The sequence below is a fragment of the Catharus ustulatus genome, chromosome 8, assembly GCF_009819885.2.
Source record: "Catharus ustulatus isolate bCatUst1 chromosome 8, bCatUst1.pri.v2, whole genome shotgun sequence".
Taxonomy (NCBI): Eukaryota; Metazoa; Chordata; class Aves; order Passeriformes; family Turdidae; genus Catharus; species Catharus ustulatus.
Window position 1 is genome coordinate 22,010,868 of NC_046228.1, and position 18,920 is coordinate 22,029,787.

Below are 18,920 nucleotides of genomic sequence, written 5' to 3' on the forward strand. Positions count from 1 at the left end.
CTGCTTGGTTGTATGTGAGTAGAGATGTTCTGCAGGCACTTCCTACCATCCCAAGATGGAACCCTCAGAAGCCGTTACAGAAAAGTTCATCTCAGTGTTAGGAAGGAATGCGTGATAGTTATACCTGGAAGCAAATTAACACAGTGGATATACAGCTAAAAAAAAAAAAAAAAAGTAGCACTGGCCATATGTAGCTGTAGCTAAAGAACCAAGACAAACTCCATTCTTTGTTCAAGAAAAATAATTAATCCCCCCAACTCTAAACAATATGTGCTCAGTAAAAAGCCTCAGCCAGCCAGTCCTTATCTAAACCACTATCTCTGGTTAAGGGTTCAGATACCAGAAAGCTTATTTCTGGGTGCTAGTAGGTTGAAAGGAACAGGAGACATAATACAGCATATAACAAAATAATATCACTTCTTACTACCACACAACAAATATCAGTAATTACACACATTGAATCAGATTAGATTCAGATACCAAGGTAAAGCTTTGTGCTATATGTCGTGAAAGGGGCCTCAGCTTATAGAAATCATTATCCAGTGCTCCTTGCTGGATTGCCTCCCACTCAGAGGAGTGACCCAGCTATGACCCAGACTCTGAACACTTGTGTGTAAATTTAATTTTCAGCATTACATCATTTCAAACGGACTCTTACCTCTTTGCTCATTGTTGTGCTATGTGGCTTACCTGGAGGTAAAGAAAGAAAAGATAGTAAGAAAATGTGCCAAATGTTAGAAAATGTGAGTTCATCTTAAAAGTGTGCACACAGCTACTGCTATCCTGTGGTCAAGTGAGACAAAATGATTGACCCACCAGTAAGGTGGGAAGGAAAAAACTTACATGATTAGTTTTAAATATTACAAGATGTCAAAAGGAACATTTGAGGGTTACTTAGGAAGGGATAATACAAACTCTGCTTGCAAAATTTTCCATGTTTAAAAGAAAAGACATTAGCCAAACAAGTGCCTGTAGCAACATTTCTTCTTGATTACTACTCTCAACACCTGAACAATGAAAACTCTTTCTTGTAAATTCAATATACTTTCTAAGGGGAGTTTTGCATGTTTGCTGAGAATGATTAAGCACACATGCTATTTCATCTAATTCTAATTTTTTGTTTTTCAGTAACTGGGCAGAGTGTTCTGCTTTATATAATTTCTTTCCCATAAAAAACTCCCACCCCAAACATTTCTTTCTTCTTTTTCTTCATCATTCACAGAAAGTTCATATCCTTAATGGAAGACAAAGTAGGCAGTCGCATGAGAGTATGAAGAGTTTTTTTCCCTGCAGTTTCATTCAGGTACTCCCAGCTCTGTAAACACTACATTTAGTGTTATGAGTAGAGATTAAAGACACAAGTCCTTACAGTAAATTCTGTTCAAGTAAACTTCTTAAATTGTAGCCGTTGAAGAAAAGAGACTAGACACAGTTAGTGACACTTAAGTTTCATTTCCAGGTCTACCATTAACAGTGTTCAACTGCATTTTACTGCTTTGTATCTGTGAAAAAGAGTCCTGGTATTTAGTTTTCCATTACAAAGAGTTGTAATCAGGATAAGACAGTAAATGCTTTAGTGCATTACCATGGCAGAAAAATACAAGAACATAATCTCACACTGCCTGTAGAAAAGCTCCAACATTATGCAGTGTGACTTGCTGTATAATAGCATAGTCAAATCAAGAGGATCATCTCATTCCTGTTTGAATGCCATGATTTCTTGTCAGAATTAAATATGCTGGGCTGCTGCAAGTTCTGTGTTTCGCATTACTCAGTCATTGGAAACAAAGATGCATCATCAAGGTTTCTTATTCCTCCACTAATTTTCAAATTCATGTAATGATGCAATACAACTTATGCATGTAATGATGACGTTTGATTCTTTGAATTAGTAGTTGCCACATATTTCTATAATAGCTGAAGTTAGTGCTCTTATTGTTTACTTTATATTTATACAATATGATGTTTTTACCCGTGACCTTGAAATCATGAGTTATTACTCTAGTAGGACAAAAGTACAAATGCTATTATTATATTACACTGGTAGTCTTGTTTGAATGTCATTAATATACAAGGGGAAAATCAATTAGCAAAACAGCATTTTGAAACGTAATGTATTAACAATTTGTAAGAGTATCCTTTGGTTGAATAGCTCTTAGACAGAGATAATACTATGGCATTGTGGCTACTTCAGTTAGGGCTTGCACCTTCTCTCTATGGACTGAAAGATGAGATTCTGTCATTTACTTGTATATGAAAACAATTGCAGCTGTTTTGGTTCATAATCACCTGCTGTCTCATACCCACATGATCTGAATGGGAACCTCTCAAATTTAAGTGAGGAGATGCCTTCAAATTTATTATGGATACTTTATATCAAAGTATTTTAATGAGAAAGAAGAATGGTTGAACTGAAATGATAATATTAAAGAAAAACAGTCAACTTTACAACCCATTTGAAAAAGGTGCTTTCTCTGGACTGTTGGTATCCATTTGTATCTGTTGTTGTTAATAAAAAGTAATATTCATAAACCAAAGGAGAAAAAATAAGAACCTGGATGCCATTTTTTGTTACTCAGCATGAAAACCATGTAGGCAGGATTTTTGGAAAGGGTATATTTCTAATTACGGCACTCATAGAAACACTATGGAACTGTAATGGGCTCTTTATCATGAAGGTAAAAGCTGTTCTTGGCCAGAACTGTCTCCCTCTTTCAATATGGCTCTTAAAATAATTTGTGCAATAAAGAAAACTGGACCTGAGTTGTAGATATGGAGATAAGTTGATTTTTTTGGCTAACATTTGGAATTTTTGTGCCTAGGATGGCATGAAAATCTCTGTTATGTGCAGTAGCACAGGACAGGATTAGTTCAGCTGAGTTCTGGGTGAGCAACCCAGTGTAACAGAGAGAAAAGTTGGAAGGAAATACGGTTCTTTCCTGTGGCAGTCTGTAGTTCTATTTATATATTTATTATGGAGTAATGAAAGCAGTAACATTTTTACAGTGAACAGTAAATAATCATGGGATGCCAAAATACCCAATCCAGGGTAGGGTATATTTATGTTTGTAGTATATACACACACAAAAAAAAGTGCTACCTCTTGGAGGAGTGTTGGGCTAAAGATGGTTTGGTATTTTTTACACAATCTTGGCTGCATGTCTCTAGATAGATCAAGTGTTTATCAGCAGTGCCCTTATATCTTCCCAGAAGGTCTGTGTATGCTTGCTTGTGGAATATTATGAAGTATTCCAGAAATAAAAAAAAAAATCTTTAACAGCTACAGATTTATCCAGTTACCTGTCCTCAGTGTGGGCAGTAGAATATAAAAAGATCTCTTGCACTGGGGACCTCCTAAGACTTTGAAAGGCAGGGTGAATTTCATCCTTAGAAGATTAAGAACAGAAACAGACTCCTGAAGTACAGAAAAATTAATTTAGCAGTTATAAAGACATCAAATTGATGACACCAGAGAATGAAGTGCAGAATGTCCTCCCCTGCCTTGCCAGAATAATTAGGGAACAGTTCATTCATTTCCTCTCTGTTGTTTCTGCAAAAATATCAGTCTTGTGACGGGACTTCTGTGAATTCAGCTCACAGATTGTTTAACAGCTGGAGAGTTGCAACATCTTTGATACAGACTTTTAGACAGTAGCCAGTGATTACTGGCCCCATGTTTTAGCTTCCAAAAAGTTCTTTGAATTTTTTACCTCTGCTCATATACTATGGATGACTTTGATTCTTTGCCCTTTTCCTGTTAAGGATTTTTTGCTTCACCTTTAAGTGACAAGTTCAGATATGAAATTCTTGATTTTTGTCAGTTTAGGTCAGTTGTGAGCACAGTTTTTGGATTAAAAACGCTTAGTCTTCCACCTTTCTATTCTATATAAAATAAAATTGCCTGAAGAGATCCACTATAATCTAATCTATGATATTCTGATAGGTATACTATCAACTTTAACATTTTAAAATCTTAAGTGAATATATGATATCACTGTTTAATACAAATAGATCTGAATTATCATAAATATGTTTAATGCATAATGCATGTCACTCAGGTATTATTGTCAGTAATGGATGAGGAACGACATTAAGATAATTTATAAAAGTAGAGAAAATAATTTTTCAGTAGTTAGTGTTTTTCAGGGGTTTGGTTTCTAATAACATAATTTTGGTCATAATACATTTCTAGCATAACTTAAATGACTCGTGCAAATTACTGAACTGAGTGCTTTTATTATACCCCAAACACTGCAAGTGTCTTGAGTTATAAAAATGTGTATAAAACCAGTTCAGCTCTTTTGTTTGCTTCAAGTAAAACAATAAAACATATTTTGCTTGCTTACAAGGTGAAAAACCCTCCCTTCAGCCTGTGTGTGAATTGTGAGTGGCAATGAGTTGGAGAGGAGCCTTAATGAGAATTCTGTTTTCCCTAATAGTGGGGAATCCTTAAATGATGGAGATTTATGGAGAGAGCAAGTATCTCAAGTGAGGGAGGGAACATAGCTCAGGCACACTGTGGGCTGCAGAGGTGCTGAACCCAGCATGACTGCTCCAGGGGAGGTGAACTGTCACTGCTGGGCTGGTAAAAAGCTTCTCTTCAGCTTTCCCATGACTTTGAGGTGTGCCAAGCCTATCAGAGGCTGTACCTACCCTGTCAGTTTAAGATGCTCTCGGGCTTTGCTGGTGTACACTGTTCACTTTTAGGCTTCTCCCTGGAAGAAATAATTTCCTTCCTGCTAACATGAAGTTTGAGGCTGGTTTAGCAGGCAGTTCACTTCATTGGGTATTACACTGGGATGTATAGGCTCATGCTGGGCTTCATTTTCTCTGTTCATGTAAGGAACACCAATATCCAGAAGGCCTTGGATATTCATGTGCCCCTTTAGTGCCATCAGACATATGCCACACATTTTATGTCTCATACAAAATTGGAGAAATCTGTCTGAAAGTAATGTGACCTTTAATTTTTTAGCCTTGTGGCTTTTAACAAATGACTAAACAAAACTATGATGTTGTAGGGACACACAGGTATGAAATGAGACCTGAGAAGATCTGGCTTGATGGAAGTAGCCTAGGCTAGTGCTGAGGAAAAGTTTCTCAGTAGCACACAGGAAGAGGTGACTTGGTGGCACCTTGGCATGGCTGCTTCTGACCTTGGAGATGAGTATCTTGAGGGAAAAACCCTGAAAGCTACCTGCTGAAAAGATAAGGATGTCAGTAGTGCCCTTATATCTTCCCAGAAGGCCTGTGTATGTTTGCTTGTGGAATATTATGAAGTACTCCAGGGGGGAAAAAAGAGATCTTAAATAGGTACAGATTTCTCCAGTTACCTGTCCTCAGTGTGGACAGTAGAATATCAAAAGATCTGTTGCATGGGGTGGATGAGAGGCTGCACTGCCTCAGGAGCCTCTAGCTGATACAGACTGTGCAGAGGTATAAAACTGGTGTTCCAGACTTTCCTTTATTCCAGGCTGATTTTCCCTCTTGAATGAGCTGGGGCTGCCAGACACCAGAGCACTATGGCTGTCCTCTAGGTGTCCTCTAACAGGTTTTTGGCATGCTGGGAGCTGTCACTAACTGATACATTGGGTCAGATTGCTTTTACACAGCACACCTGAGAGGTCGTGTTAGACATGAAGCATTGATTAAGTGATTACAAGATATGCACAGTACTAGAATGGCCCATGGCTGGAGGTGGTAAGGAACAGTTGTGGAGCCAGTTTGGAAATCAGCCCATTCCACATAAACAGGACTTGGAGCTGAGGCTTTCTTCTCTTACAAGGAAGAAATACAAGGGCATTATAGACGTACTCTTCAGTATCTGGCTCCGAATGTCAGTGACAATCTTAGTGACTCTCAAATAAAAGAACATGAAGCATGCAAGATTTGGCATAAAAAAGAATGAAGTGCCAGAATAGAGGTTGCCTCTACACTCTAGGTTCTGCTGTTTAGTTCACGGACATGATGACAGTCTTAAGGATAGAACATGAAGATTAAATGATGCTACCCCTGTATCATCCCTGCCTCATTTGATGCAAAATCTGCAAGACAATGCTGAAAGATCATGATTTGTCACTGACCCCTTTGAGAGGTATGGTAGCAGCACAATATAACAAAGCAGCCTTTTTTTTTTTTTTTTTTTACCCACACCGAACATACAGAAGTCTGATAAAAAATGAGAAACCTGTAGCTGTTTTCATACCAAGTTAGAGGACTAAAAGCAATAAAGGATTATAAATTAAGGTATTAAGAAGAAAGCGCTTTTAAACCAGTAAATTATGAGTACTAGATTTTACAACTAAAAGCATACAGAAAAGTTATGCTGTTATGCTTGCTAAAAAAGGGTTACATTTAGGAAGTGCACCTGCAAACAATGGTTTGCCATTTTGTAATGAGTAATAATTATAGTCAGTCAGCAACAGGGTAAACAGGAGGACCTTTATTATGCACATAAAGTTGAAATAAAATTATTTTCTAGTGGCATTAGACTGGCGAATTTGATAGAATTATTATGATCTGAAACTATATGGTTATGTTAATTGGATATGTTGATTTTTGTTTTTAAAACAAGCAAAACTAACCTGGACTTACTTTAAGGGGATCAGCTGAAAAAACCTCTCCAGATGGTTCAAAGTGGAAGTTCTGTTCAGTGTGAGATGCTTAGCCTGGCCTGGGGAGTGGGGAGAGTTCAGTATGGGTGTACTTCTGGGCCAGTTTTTGCTTTGATCTACAGGACCACATCTTGTGGAACTTCTTGTGGAAATCTCTTGATTTCTTGATATTCACCTTTCTCCAAGCATTTGTAAAGTAATAGTTTATGTCACAAGAAGAGATTGAAGTCCTATTAGAGCCCAAACTTTTGTCCATTGATTTTGGCTTTTGTTTTTATACTTCCCATTCTACAAGAGGGAAAATACTTTTCATTTTTAATTACACATAGAGAAGTGATTATCATTTGTGGGTTTTATCCCCACTCCTGAGTGGTATTAGCAAGACAGCCAACCTTCCTAGCTATCCTCAGTGTAACTAACTGTAAAATTGGGATATTAATGCTTAATTGAGATGGGTATAGTAGGGCTTAATTGATTAATATATGTAAAATGTCATGAAATTTGCAGGTGAATAACATTTTAGAAGTGTAAGGTAGGACTTTCTTTATGTTTTAACAAAACCAGTATAAGTAGCAGCAAGAACTGATCATTATGAACAATTTTTGCAAACACATTTACTTAACTTTCCGCTAAAAGACAAATTAATATACTGTACAGTGAATACAATATGAAGTGGTAAATGAAGAAGAGAATTAACATGCATTTCCATTCACTAGGAGGAGAAGATGAATGCTAATAAATTTCCTTGTAGATAACAATTTGAAAATATTATTTTCAATATGTCAGTTTATGGCCCAGTATGATGAAATATATGTATTCATTATATATAAGTGGTCATTAAGCTTAAAATAGAATCTCTAAAATCAGTAGACTTGTCAAACCTTCTTTTTTGCTCACTTACCTGTTTAGCTGATGAAGGCTACCGAGGTACTGAGTCTTCCACACATTAACCCAAATGTAGCACAGTGGTCTAACACAGAATCATGTGACCAACTCTGTCACTCAGATTCACCAGTATGATCATTACTAGAAATAAATCTCAATCCATAACCCTGCGCTGTTTTTTGGTTATGGCAAGTTAATGGCAAGTTAATGGTATTAAAATGTGCTGCACTGTCTATCTTGCTCCATCATGGTGTAACTCATGCTATCTTCATTTTGATCCAGAGACGAACCCTGGGAGACTTTGAAGTGATTTTATTTTTAATGTCCATTCAATCATTGCCTTCTTTTGCAAATATGTCCACTGGTATCTGTTTCTGTTTTGATTTTGTAATGTGGACATTTCTCTGCACCAAAATAGGTTGTTCCTAATTAGGCATATCTGTTTTTCAACACATCAGCTGACAGTAGCTTTACTCATCTGAGTGGGATTCCAGCAAGAAACATAAGCATGGAGAGCTTTATATTATATTGTCAGCAGTCTTCTACTGTATTGTTATCAGTCCACTTTCATCTTTACTTGAGAAGAACATTTAGTAATCTGAAGCTCTGAACATTTCTCTTGTGATTGTGGAAAAGGTCCCCAGCATGATGGACAAATATCAGTGTGGTTTTGGATACTTTTACATGTATGGAGTCAAAGTTGGATTCCAAAATCAAGACAAGAATTTTCTTAAGTGTAGCATTGGTCTGTCTCTAATAATCTTCGTAGTATAAACAGGAAATCTCTTTGGTTTTTAGTCTGCTATTTCTTTTGTATTTCTCACCAAATGAAGTCTTATCAAAAGATTTCTTTTTTTTTTTAGTTATTTGTACAGATGGTATGGAGACTAAAACATAACATACAACTTAGGGAGGACCACTCTGTTCGCAATGAATGATGCATTACTTTGGCTCGGCTATTTTCTTTTTATTTTCCCACTTTGGTAGTGAGAAGGTCTAGAAACAGGGTTTTGTAAAGAAGGAGTGGAATACTATTGGCAAAGTTGTAATGAATCTAATCCCAATATCACGGTGTTGGGGAGGACGAAACAGGAAAACCTTATAAATATGATTGCCTGGTAAAAGATTATGAGAATATGGAAACCATTAGCGAGATTGAAATGAAAGCCATCTTTGAGATACCAAACATTAGTTACTAAATAACTAGAAAACAATATTTTGGCCAGCTGAAAGTAATCCCCTCTTGACTGAACAATTCCCTCTGCTTACAGGCAGGTCCAAAGGTCAGAGAAGACCCTGCTAGCTTGGCAGAAGGGATCCAAAGAGTAGCTTTTAGGGTTTAAAGTGTAACACAGTATGGTAATGTAATGATTCTTATAGGCTGTATGTAAATGCTATAGGATTTGTATCTTGTATTAGATTGGTTAGTGAAAATTAGAATATTCAACACAGAAGAAGATTTATTGTATTGTAACTGGAACCTCGCTCTCTGAACTCTTTCACTTACCACCCTCTTACATTGTTCTCTTACCCCCTACTCTCTCACTGCTCTGCTCCAGCTGCGGCTGGCAGGTCCAGGCAGGGGCCTTTTACCCACACCCTTTTGCAATAAACCATGAATCCCAAGACCTGGCTTTAGAGATCTCTCCATCTGTCCCGACCATCCTGCCCACCGTCGCCTCCTACACACAGGACTGCTTGACTCACAAGTTGGGATTTTTTTTCTGCATTTCCTGTTCACAGTAATGCCATTTTTTGTTAAAGAACAGTTTCTGCCTTACCCTGCACTGGGCTCCTTTGTTCTTGCACTTGCTTACTCATGATTTTTTAGTTTTTGAAGAACTGAAAATTGTCTGACTGAATTGTGATAGATTCAGGAGAACCTGGAGAACCTAGGACAAAAATATCTTGTAGGACCAGCAGGTACTATATAATCTACAGTTTACAATTAGTCACTCTTTTTTCTTCATCTTACCTAGGAAAGGTGATTATGCATGTTATTGAACTTGAGAGATTTCTCAGTATATTTTTTTATGCAAGGAGAGTAGAAGAAAGGAATAAAATGCTCAAGTCACCATTCAGGAAGAGTGAAAATAATCTAAACCACCATGCTTTGCCATGCACTCTCACATTTTCAAGAAGTGTATAACCTGTTTCTTGTAGTTTTCATGTTTATGTATATCTTTCTATTTTAATAGATAATATATTGCTTGTGGAGACCTCTGGAACCTCCAGCTTTCAGCTCCTCCCTCTTGCATCATGTGTGTGCATGTTCTTTTGCTAGTGATGTCTCCAGATGCAGAATTAATGCTGGCTGTGCTATTTTTATCCCTCCTCACCCAGAAGGATGGGTGGATGAAAGTAATGAGTGACTAATGGGAAAAGTTGCTGTTTAACAATCTGCAGAGGATGGTGGCTTTTGTTTGGGTTGGGTTCTTTCTTAACCATCCAAATTATTAGCAACTTTCATACATTTCTGTGGGATTCTTTGGTACTTAAAAGGTGTAACAAAAACCAGCAACTGCTTGGGAACTGAACAATAGGGATCTGAAACATCTGCCACTTAAATACAGAAGTTATTCCACATTCAAGTGTAGGAGGTTGACTATTAATTGGACTCTATTCCTGCTTACTACTCTTCTCAGCAGAGTATCATATGTCTGTTATCTCTGTGGAAGGCTGTGGTTCTCCCCTTTGCTGGTATAACCTGCTCAAAGATGTAAGATTAAAGAATGAGGCCGTGAGAAGCAGAGAAGGAACCTGCTTGTAAATGTCAGGTATTCCCACACCTTGGCTTGAACTTTTTGATCATACAATTTTCTGTTGGGTAAAGACACATCTTTAGGGGCAGAGGCTCTTAGGGGAACAGGACCCTGTCCAATGTGTATTTCCAATAGTGTATGCCTATTTATAGGTAGGTCTCTCTTACTATGCAGTGCTATTCACAAAATAAGATGCAGAATTGTCTTCATGGATTAATCAGGTGAATATAGTTCTTTCTGAGAAAATCAAATTGAAACTAAACAAAACCCAACAAAACAAACAAAAATCTCCCCCTTCTCTCCTCCCCCACAGAAAAGGCCCTATAAACCCCACTCAAAACCCCAAAACTCCTCTGGCTAGTGTGGTAATTTAGTTCTACAGTGAGCTGCCAAGACAGCTGGAACAAGAGAGAGCAGCTCAACGAAAGCTGCTCTGGCCTCTGCACCCACTTCCTTTGTTTTTGACCTTTGCATTCAAGCACTTCCTGCAATAAGTTTTGTCTTTGAAACCAGCACAGTGTGACAGACAGTTGCTGCCCCAGACATTGTGAGAGAGATCTGTAACAAGAAAATACCTCAGCCAGCCTCAAATCTGTTATTTAGAATAGAACTGCAATGTTGTATGGCCTCAAACTAGACTTTATCCTACTTTAGTACCCTTTTCCCCCTGAGTTCTGATTGTTGAATTCTTATGAGCAAGCATCAATGCCCGGAGATGTACAGTTGCTTCAGGATTGCAATTTACTTTCCCACGACTGTGCAGCCAGCCAACCTGAAATTCACCTATACATAATGGATTGTAGGGAAGTATAGCATTTCAAATCTGTGGTGAGTCAGTTGTCTTAGGCTTAGAAAAAATAATCTCTGTATTTGTGCAACATATAATTATAGGAGAAGAGGTAGCAAAAGCTTCCATACCAAGCTTACTGAATTCTTTCAAATTAAAAAAAAATCTTAACATCTTACTATTAAGTGTTCTGTTCCTCCATGATTAGCAACAGGACTTTGAAACTTGGCAGAAGGAAAAGCCTGGCATCCTTTTGATGGCTTTATGAAAAAAAAAAAAAATTATAGTGCATAAATTGTAAGGGACTGAAAAATACAATTTCTCATCTTTGGTTTGTGCTTTAGTTTTGACAACATGTCCAAATCTTGCAGTAATCTACAAAGCTTGTGGGTACCCCATGCCAGCATCTTTCGTCTGTGTGCTGTATTCTAGGTGAGACAAACAGGGAATATAATCACCCTTTAGCTTGGAATAACTCTTTTACTGAAAGTATTGTCCAGTTGGAGTAAGGAATTTATGTTTCTTGCCCATCTTTTTGTGAGAAATAATAATTTTTGTTATGTAATACATGCACCAAACGAGACAAAGCAAGAGAGAGTATTGTGTACAGTTAGGGTATCAGACCTATGTCTTGGGAGCTGCAGCTTCAGTTCCCCAGATGACTACAGATAATAAATATAAGTTTTTATACAAATGAAGTATCCATTCTATGCCCCAGTTCCTTTTATTTTTGGTAGGGTAATAAGAAGAGGATTTTTCTATTTTCCTGACATAGTGTGTGAATAAGTGCATTAAAAATGCTAGAGTTCTGGTAATACAGCACATTGAGGTACTTACTGATATTTTACCTGATTGATGTAATTTACTTATCTTTGCCCAATCTATAGTCTGAAGGAAACAGAATTCTGTATATTATAAAACACCAAAATCCACTAAAACAAAACTCTGTACCACAACATATCTTAAGGCAGAAATAAATTGCCCAATCAATTGTTGCTATGTCTTAGTTGTTGAGCATCTAACTTATTAAACATCATTCTAGCCTAATAGCTATAGTGTGCTATATAATGTAATATCAGGGATTTTTAATGTAACATTAGGGATTTTTAATTGTATTTGGGTTGAACCATGGTCAACAAAACTGTCATTACCTTTACTGGCAGCAAGATGAGATTACTGAGCACAAATTTTATGAAAGAGTTTTTTTTCCCTGTCATCAAAGCTTTTATGTTGTTCTGTTTTTTGAAAACTCAGCTTATAGAATAATGCATTTTGAAGTATGTACATAAACTCACCTTAAAAGAATGCTAACAACGTTACAAAATGAAGCTTTTCAAAGACATCAGAAGATGCTGAACTTCAGGGTGCCTTTGCAATAAAACAGTGAGTGAACTTATGGGCTGCATTAATTCACAATGATCATGTAGCCTCACCGTGCTCATAGCACACTTCTGCCATATAATAGGAAAATAATAACCAAATATATCCCAGAGATGGTTTTAGACATAATTCAGTTTTTCTTGGGGACACTGGAGGAATGAAAGGGTCAAAATGCAAGAAGAGAAAATAGATTGGACACTCTGCTTTTGTCTTGCGGGAAAGGGTAAAACTCAGAAACTCTAGATGAATATGGAAATATTAACCCCCCCATCTTTTTCATATGACTCTCCACAAGAATGGAAAAATGTAAATCAAGGCCAAGTAGGAGAGCTAACCCAGAGTTGTTAACATGAGCTATGAGTAGTATGAGATAACCAATTTTCATTGGCTGCTTTTCTGGACAAATTTATCCTGCAGACTTTCTAACACTCCAGCATGGGCATACTTCTGGGAAAAAACCCAACACTTTACTGTCACTCCGATGTTTCATAGCACAATGTCACACTATCATACTAATGCTTTTCAAGAAAAAGGTGTACCAGTGTTTTGAATACATATGCATAATTTGCTTTTCAGATCTCTTTAACCTGTTTATCACCAGCTGTTAAATATCCTTATAAGTGGCAGTATGAGAAATAGTTTGGAGATAGGAAAGAAGAAACCTAATTTGCAGCAGTTCAGCTTAGGAATGGCAAATGACATCATCATTACTGTATTTCTTTCTGCAGGACTAAAGTACACACTTTATTGTACTTTATCTTCTTTCTATCAGGGTTTTTTCCTGCATGTTCCACAGCAGGGAGTGCTAGTGATGCTGTTTCCTGGGAGACATCTGAAGTTATTAGTTTGGACATTAAACACCCTGTTTAACTTTGTGATTAAAAACAGGTGTAAAGGAAGCTACATATGAACAAAATGTTCCTCTGGCAATACAGAGAAAAATATCTGTACAACAGTAAATCTCATTCAGCTAAAATAATTCAGTTTGCATTCACTTCATATTGCTGTGGATAATTATTAAGAAATATTTTGAGACAATATTTTCATTGTTAGCATCAAGAAAATGAGTTTTATGGGTAAACTGTGAGCCAAATTTTCTGAAGGTCAAGTTCGAAAAATTCTGTTCCTTGGGTGAGATTTTTTGTCTGAAATAATTTGCTTCAGAAAATTCTGTTCAAACACACAATTTTGTCAGAGAAATAGATATGTGTTTTTTTTTTTTAAGTAGACTATAGTTTATTTGACTTACTCTGAAATATAGGATAATTGTATTTGTGTACATGGAGGCATACATACATAGCGTGCTGCAAGCTAGAAAACAGACCATTTTGATTAATTCAAATATTTTTATAACTTTCAGTTAATGAAAGAGTCAGGATTGCTATTATTTCCTCTGATAAATATTCAGTATTCATTTAAGAGGGAGGAAATGCTTGTATACAAAGGCTTTACATGAAATGACATAATTAATTTGGTGATTGGTGCTATGCCATATTTACTGGTTTGTATTAGCTAATTATTTAGTCAGTTGGTCAATGAGATTTCCTAGTTATAACTGAGTACACATTTTAAGCAACTAAAATGATACAAAGCTCTGTTATTATTATATGAAGATTTTATTTATAAGTGGCAGATCTGATGGATGCCTACCATGGTTCCAACACGTTGCTTCCCAGTTGCTTGGAGCTGGATTCCAGGTATTATTTTAAACATATAATGCTTTTTATTCAAAGAACAGATCTGCATATATATGTATGTGTGTGTATAAAGGATGTACTGAGCGTACATAGTGTACGTAGTGAGCGTACGTAGTGTAACTCAAAACCCCATTTATTAAAAAGTCTGTGTTGGTTTTGTCTGCATGTAATTCACATATCAAGCAGCTTTGGCAATACTCAAAAATCTTAGGAAATCTTATTGAATGGCACATACAGAAATGCCGCCTTCTGCATCTAACTGCACTGAAACTGATTATTTAAATAAACAAGTGATTTTTATATTTTTTTCATAAAATTACTTTGTAAAAAAGACATTTCAAAGGTTGGCTATGGCCAACTGTCATGTAAATTATTTTAACCTCTGCAAAGAATTCTCACAAAACTTTCAGCTTCTGAGGAACCAGTGAAAAATATATTCTGTAAGTACAAACTTAGTCCTTTGAAGCTTTACTCATATAGGCAGCTCTATCAAAGCTAAATAAAACCTTCAGATGACGCAGGTTGTGTGGGGCCAGGACTCAAGAAGGTAATGTTTTGAAATGCTCAGAAGTACAAATACATATGGTAAGGTGAAAAACAGCCTAAACCCATAAGCTGCCTCACATTCACCTAGAATCTGTACTATAAAGTGACACTGATGATCAGCTGGCTCAAAAGCTGGAGAAGCCCTCGCATTTACACAGCACTGTGATGGATTTTAGCTTCGAACAACATGGGGCACAAACTAATGAGCACATTGACTCAAAAGCCTGAAATCTGAGACTATGTTATAACTTTGTTCCAATTGCAGATCAGATGCTACAAAATAGTCCTTGGGTGGCAGACAGCTTTGAGTTTTCGTTGCTTTTGAAAATTACGTGCAAGTGACAGATACTTATGAAATTAGGGAATAAAGCAGGCTCTAAAAATGCAAAGTTTGGGAAGTTCTCCAATCATCCTGTAGGAAACTGGCAGCAGAATTAGGATTTTTGAGATGTAAGTTTTCCAAGTCTAGGGAAGCACCACAATAAGACAGTCATCTCTCTTCTCCTTTCCTCTGTTCCAGGGAGTTTTGTTTTTCCCTTCCTGTACAGTATAATAGTCCCATTTTGTCACTGCGGTCGGTAGCACTCCCTTTTTGTTACCCACCACGGGACTTGGATCTATTATTTATCCATGGCAGATAACAATCTAGGCCATGTCTGTACAAGAAAACGTTGAACTGGTTTCAAAGGAACGACTATAAGCCTGATGCACTTAAAACAGTTTGCCACCTTTCTAAGTTGTTTTTGTAATTTAGAAAATTCAGCTCGACTGATTGAAGAGATGATAAAGTCAATTTAAGTCACCCAGTTTAGGGAGCTGCACCTGCAACTTTTCCCTCTAGACAAGGTCTTGCCTAGTAAGTAGGAGGATCAATGGCAGGTTAATGCAACTAGCAATGTAAGAAGCTGGAAAAAAACCCCAAACTTGCTATTATTTGTGTGGGCTATTTTGTAAACTATTTAGGCAGGGATTTTTTTTTTCTTCATAGATATCTCTAAAGTGACAGCTAACACTCTACTAAAATTAATCCTAATAATGTAGATAATGATGTGCTAAATTGTTTTCAATATAGTTATTCCAATTTTACATGAGTGTAGTATTGAACTGAATTTACTCTATTAAGACAAATACAGCTAACTAGCAGTGGGCCACTTGAGCCTTGAGCTGTATGTGTTCATTCTGGTGGGAACCACATGCTTGGAGCTAGAAGACAGATAAAAAGAAGTAGATACAGAAGGAAGAGAATGTATTGCTTTGTTTAAATTCACAGTTCACATAGTACTTGTTTTTCTTGGCAAATATTATTTACTATACAATCTAATAGATAAATAAAGGCTCTGATGGTTTGAAGCATGCTGAGTGATGATCTGAACCAGCAAGTATGCCTGGATGGAAAACTCTTACTTAGAGGAACAGAAGTTTTATTCATCAGTGTAGGATCACCTTATTTGCTGCGGCTGAAGGGTTTGATTCTTCTGTCTTACATGTTACAAGGAAAATTAGATCACACAAAACACTGGAGTGATTTATTTATTTGCCATATTTTGATTTTTATGCATGTCGCCCCATTGACATTTCTAACACAATACCTTAAAAGAACAGGGAGGAAAAACATTTTTTCCTGTGCTATTTCCTCAGTGTTTCCTGTCCAGCAGTCACTGAAGGAGGGATGGCTGTAGAGAACGTGTAGTGCCACAGCTGTACCAAGAATTTATTCTGTTGATACTAAGAGGTAGAGCAGCAAGTACAGTATTGGTTTCTGCTGTGTTGCTGAATAAACTCAAAAAAGTGGTTTGCAGTGGGGAATACATATCCTCCTGAAACTTATTTCCCCTCACAGCATGTGCCTCCGCTTCCAGCAAGAGTGAGTTATGCTATATTAGCAATAAAGGGGAAAAATGAGCCAGATTTTTAAAGGTGCTTAGGCAGCTGAAGAGGTAGGTACATGACTAATAGGATTTAGGATCCAAGCTTGGGAAACCTTTAAAAGTCTCATATAAAATTATTACAGAAAACCTGCAGCTCCTCTAGTCTGCCTGAACAGTGATAATCTACCATCATGCCATTATTTTAATTACTAAATTCTTGTGTCCTGGAAAGACTCGTTTGACAAGGTTTTCTGATAATTCCAAAGGTAATTCTGGTTTCCACATAAATTACCCTATGTTCTAGAGACCAAAAAAATACTGGGACGAGAATGTGAACCTCTCCTGGAGATGGCATGTTTTCGGTTTTTTTCTGCAGGCATTGCTTTACCAGTGACACACATCTCTTCAAACACAAGTTATGCTTTATGCCACAAATTAACGAGCTGCTTAGTAGGTGGGAAGCCAGTACAGATAACGTTCCAAGTCATCTAGTGCCTTATGGGAACGGAATGCAAAGCCCAATCCCTCTGTCACGGACTGGCTATTGCCATCACTTCTCCCCATGGCCTATTCCAGCACCGTTACAGCCCAGCACACGGTGCTGCCCCGGAGCTGGGAGCGGCAGCAGAGCTGGGGAAGGGTCTGGAGCACCAGTCTGATGAGGAGCAGCTGAGGGATTGTTTAGCCGGGAGAAAGCTTGGAGTAAGGGTGGGGGCAGCTTTAAGGAGGGCTTGGAAAGGTGGAGGTCAGTCTCTCAGGTAGCTGGTGACAGGATGTACCTCAAGCTGGCCCAGGGGAGATTTAGGTTGGACGTGAGGAAGAATTTCTTCATAGAAAGTGATTCAACGTAAGAATGGGGTGCTCAGGAAGGTGGTGGAGTCATTGTCGCGACAGGTGTTAAGGAAACACTGAACATGACGCTTCATGCCATGGTCTAGTTGGCGTGGTGGTGTTCGGTCCTAGGCTGGGCTGGGTGGTCTAAGAGGTCTTTTCCAGGCGAGCTGATTGTGCGAGGCGCGGCAGTGGCTGCGTGCCGCTTTGGACTCGCGTTCCAGGTAGGATGTGGCAGCGGGGCCTGAGGCGGCCACCGGACAAGGATGGCCGTGCCTTGCACACGCAGACCTGGGGGCTCTCCAGGCCCACGCTGTCACCCCCGGCCGTGGCTGCGCGCTCGGCCCGGCCGCAGGAGGCGGCGGGAGCTCCGCGCTGCCGCCGCCCCCGGCCCGGCCGCGCTTCCGCCCGCGTCAGCTGACTGTGCCCGGCAGCGGCCCGGCCCGGCCCGCGGAACCTCGGCGCGCCCAGCCCGCACCATGGCGGGGGTCGTGGTGAGCGGAGCACAGGTAAGTGTCCGCCACGGCCGGCCGGCCGCGGCCCCACCTGCTGCGGGCAGCTCGCCCCGGCCGGCGCGCCCCGCCCCCGGCACTGGCAGCGGCTGCCCCAGCCCGGCGCCGGCTCCCGCTGCTCCGCCGGTGCCGCTCCCGCTCGGTGGGGTTGGCGGACGCGCACGGGGCCGGGTTTAGTTTCCAGCCGCGCAGGTATCGCCTCCGCCGCCGCGCTGTCCCGAGGCCGCCGAAGCGCCGGCGGAGAGCGGAGCGCCGGGCCGCGGCAGGGCTGCGCTGCCCCGTGCCGCTGCCGTGAGCCGCTCACGTGCGCCGGGCGCGCTCCCGGCGGCGCGCTCCCTGCGGGATGTGCTCCGGCTCGGACGGCGCTTGCTCGCTCAGGCTGCGGGAGGCCGTGGGAATGAGATGAAACAGACGGAGTGAAACTGCTCTGTGTTGTTCCTGCTGAAACCGCCTATGTATGTTTCGGTTTGGTTAGAGACAAGTCAGGAAATACAACACATCCTGCTGACTTTACCCAGCGCCTTGTCTGGCTACTGGAAAAAGTTCTGGCTAAAAGTTGATGACACTTGTGATCAACCTGTGGCTAAAATTCTCCACTCCTAAGAAAAGGAAGCTTGTCTTATTTTTGACAATGGTTTACCATTAAACCAGGGTGCTGCCCATCTAATTGCTTCTTTAATCTGGTCACTATTCCCGTGTGGAATTCATGTAAACATGTGTGTGATATGAAGGCAGTTAATTGGCTGATTTCGCGGCTGCTGCAGGAAACAGTTCCTGTGGTCTCTGTGGTGCACCCTGGCACTTAGGGACACACTGCCTTCTTCCCTTGAGCATGCCTCCAGCCCCTTAATTTGGCTATGTGCCCACCATACAGTCTTCTAACAATACAGGGTAAAATGTAATGCTCAACTGACTGGAAATATTCTCCAGATATAATTCCCTTCAATGGGAGAGAATATGCAGAGAGTTCATAAATGAGCTTTTTGGTGACATTCCTTAATAAAGATGTTACTCTATGCGTTATTAAGGTTACAGTAT

The 18,920-nt window shown here is 39.3% G+C and overlaps 1 protein-coding gene across 3 annotated transcripts in view; it reads left to right on the plus strand.

Annotated features, from left to right (window-relative positions):
* LRMDA (leucine rich melanocyte differentiation associated) overlaps positions 1 to 18,920 on the plus strand; it is a 644,658-nt gene that overhangs the window by 8,620 nt on the left and 617,118 nt on the right. For 2 of the 3 annotated variants that reach the window (XM_033065663.1, XM_033065665.1), the window contains exon 1: positions 17,793 to 17,879. The exons of the other annotated variant lie outside the window; for it this stretch is intronic. In XM_033065663.1, the coding sequence (XP_032921554.1) occupies positions 17,850 to 17,879 (30 nt within the window). In that variant the 5' untranslated portion in view covers positions 17,793 to 17,849. Of the gene's footprint in view, positions 1 to 17,792; positions 17,880 to 18,920 lie in introns of those variants that run through there. 3 annotated transcript variants of the gene reach the window in all.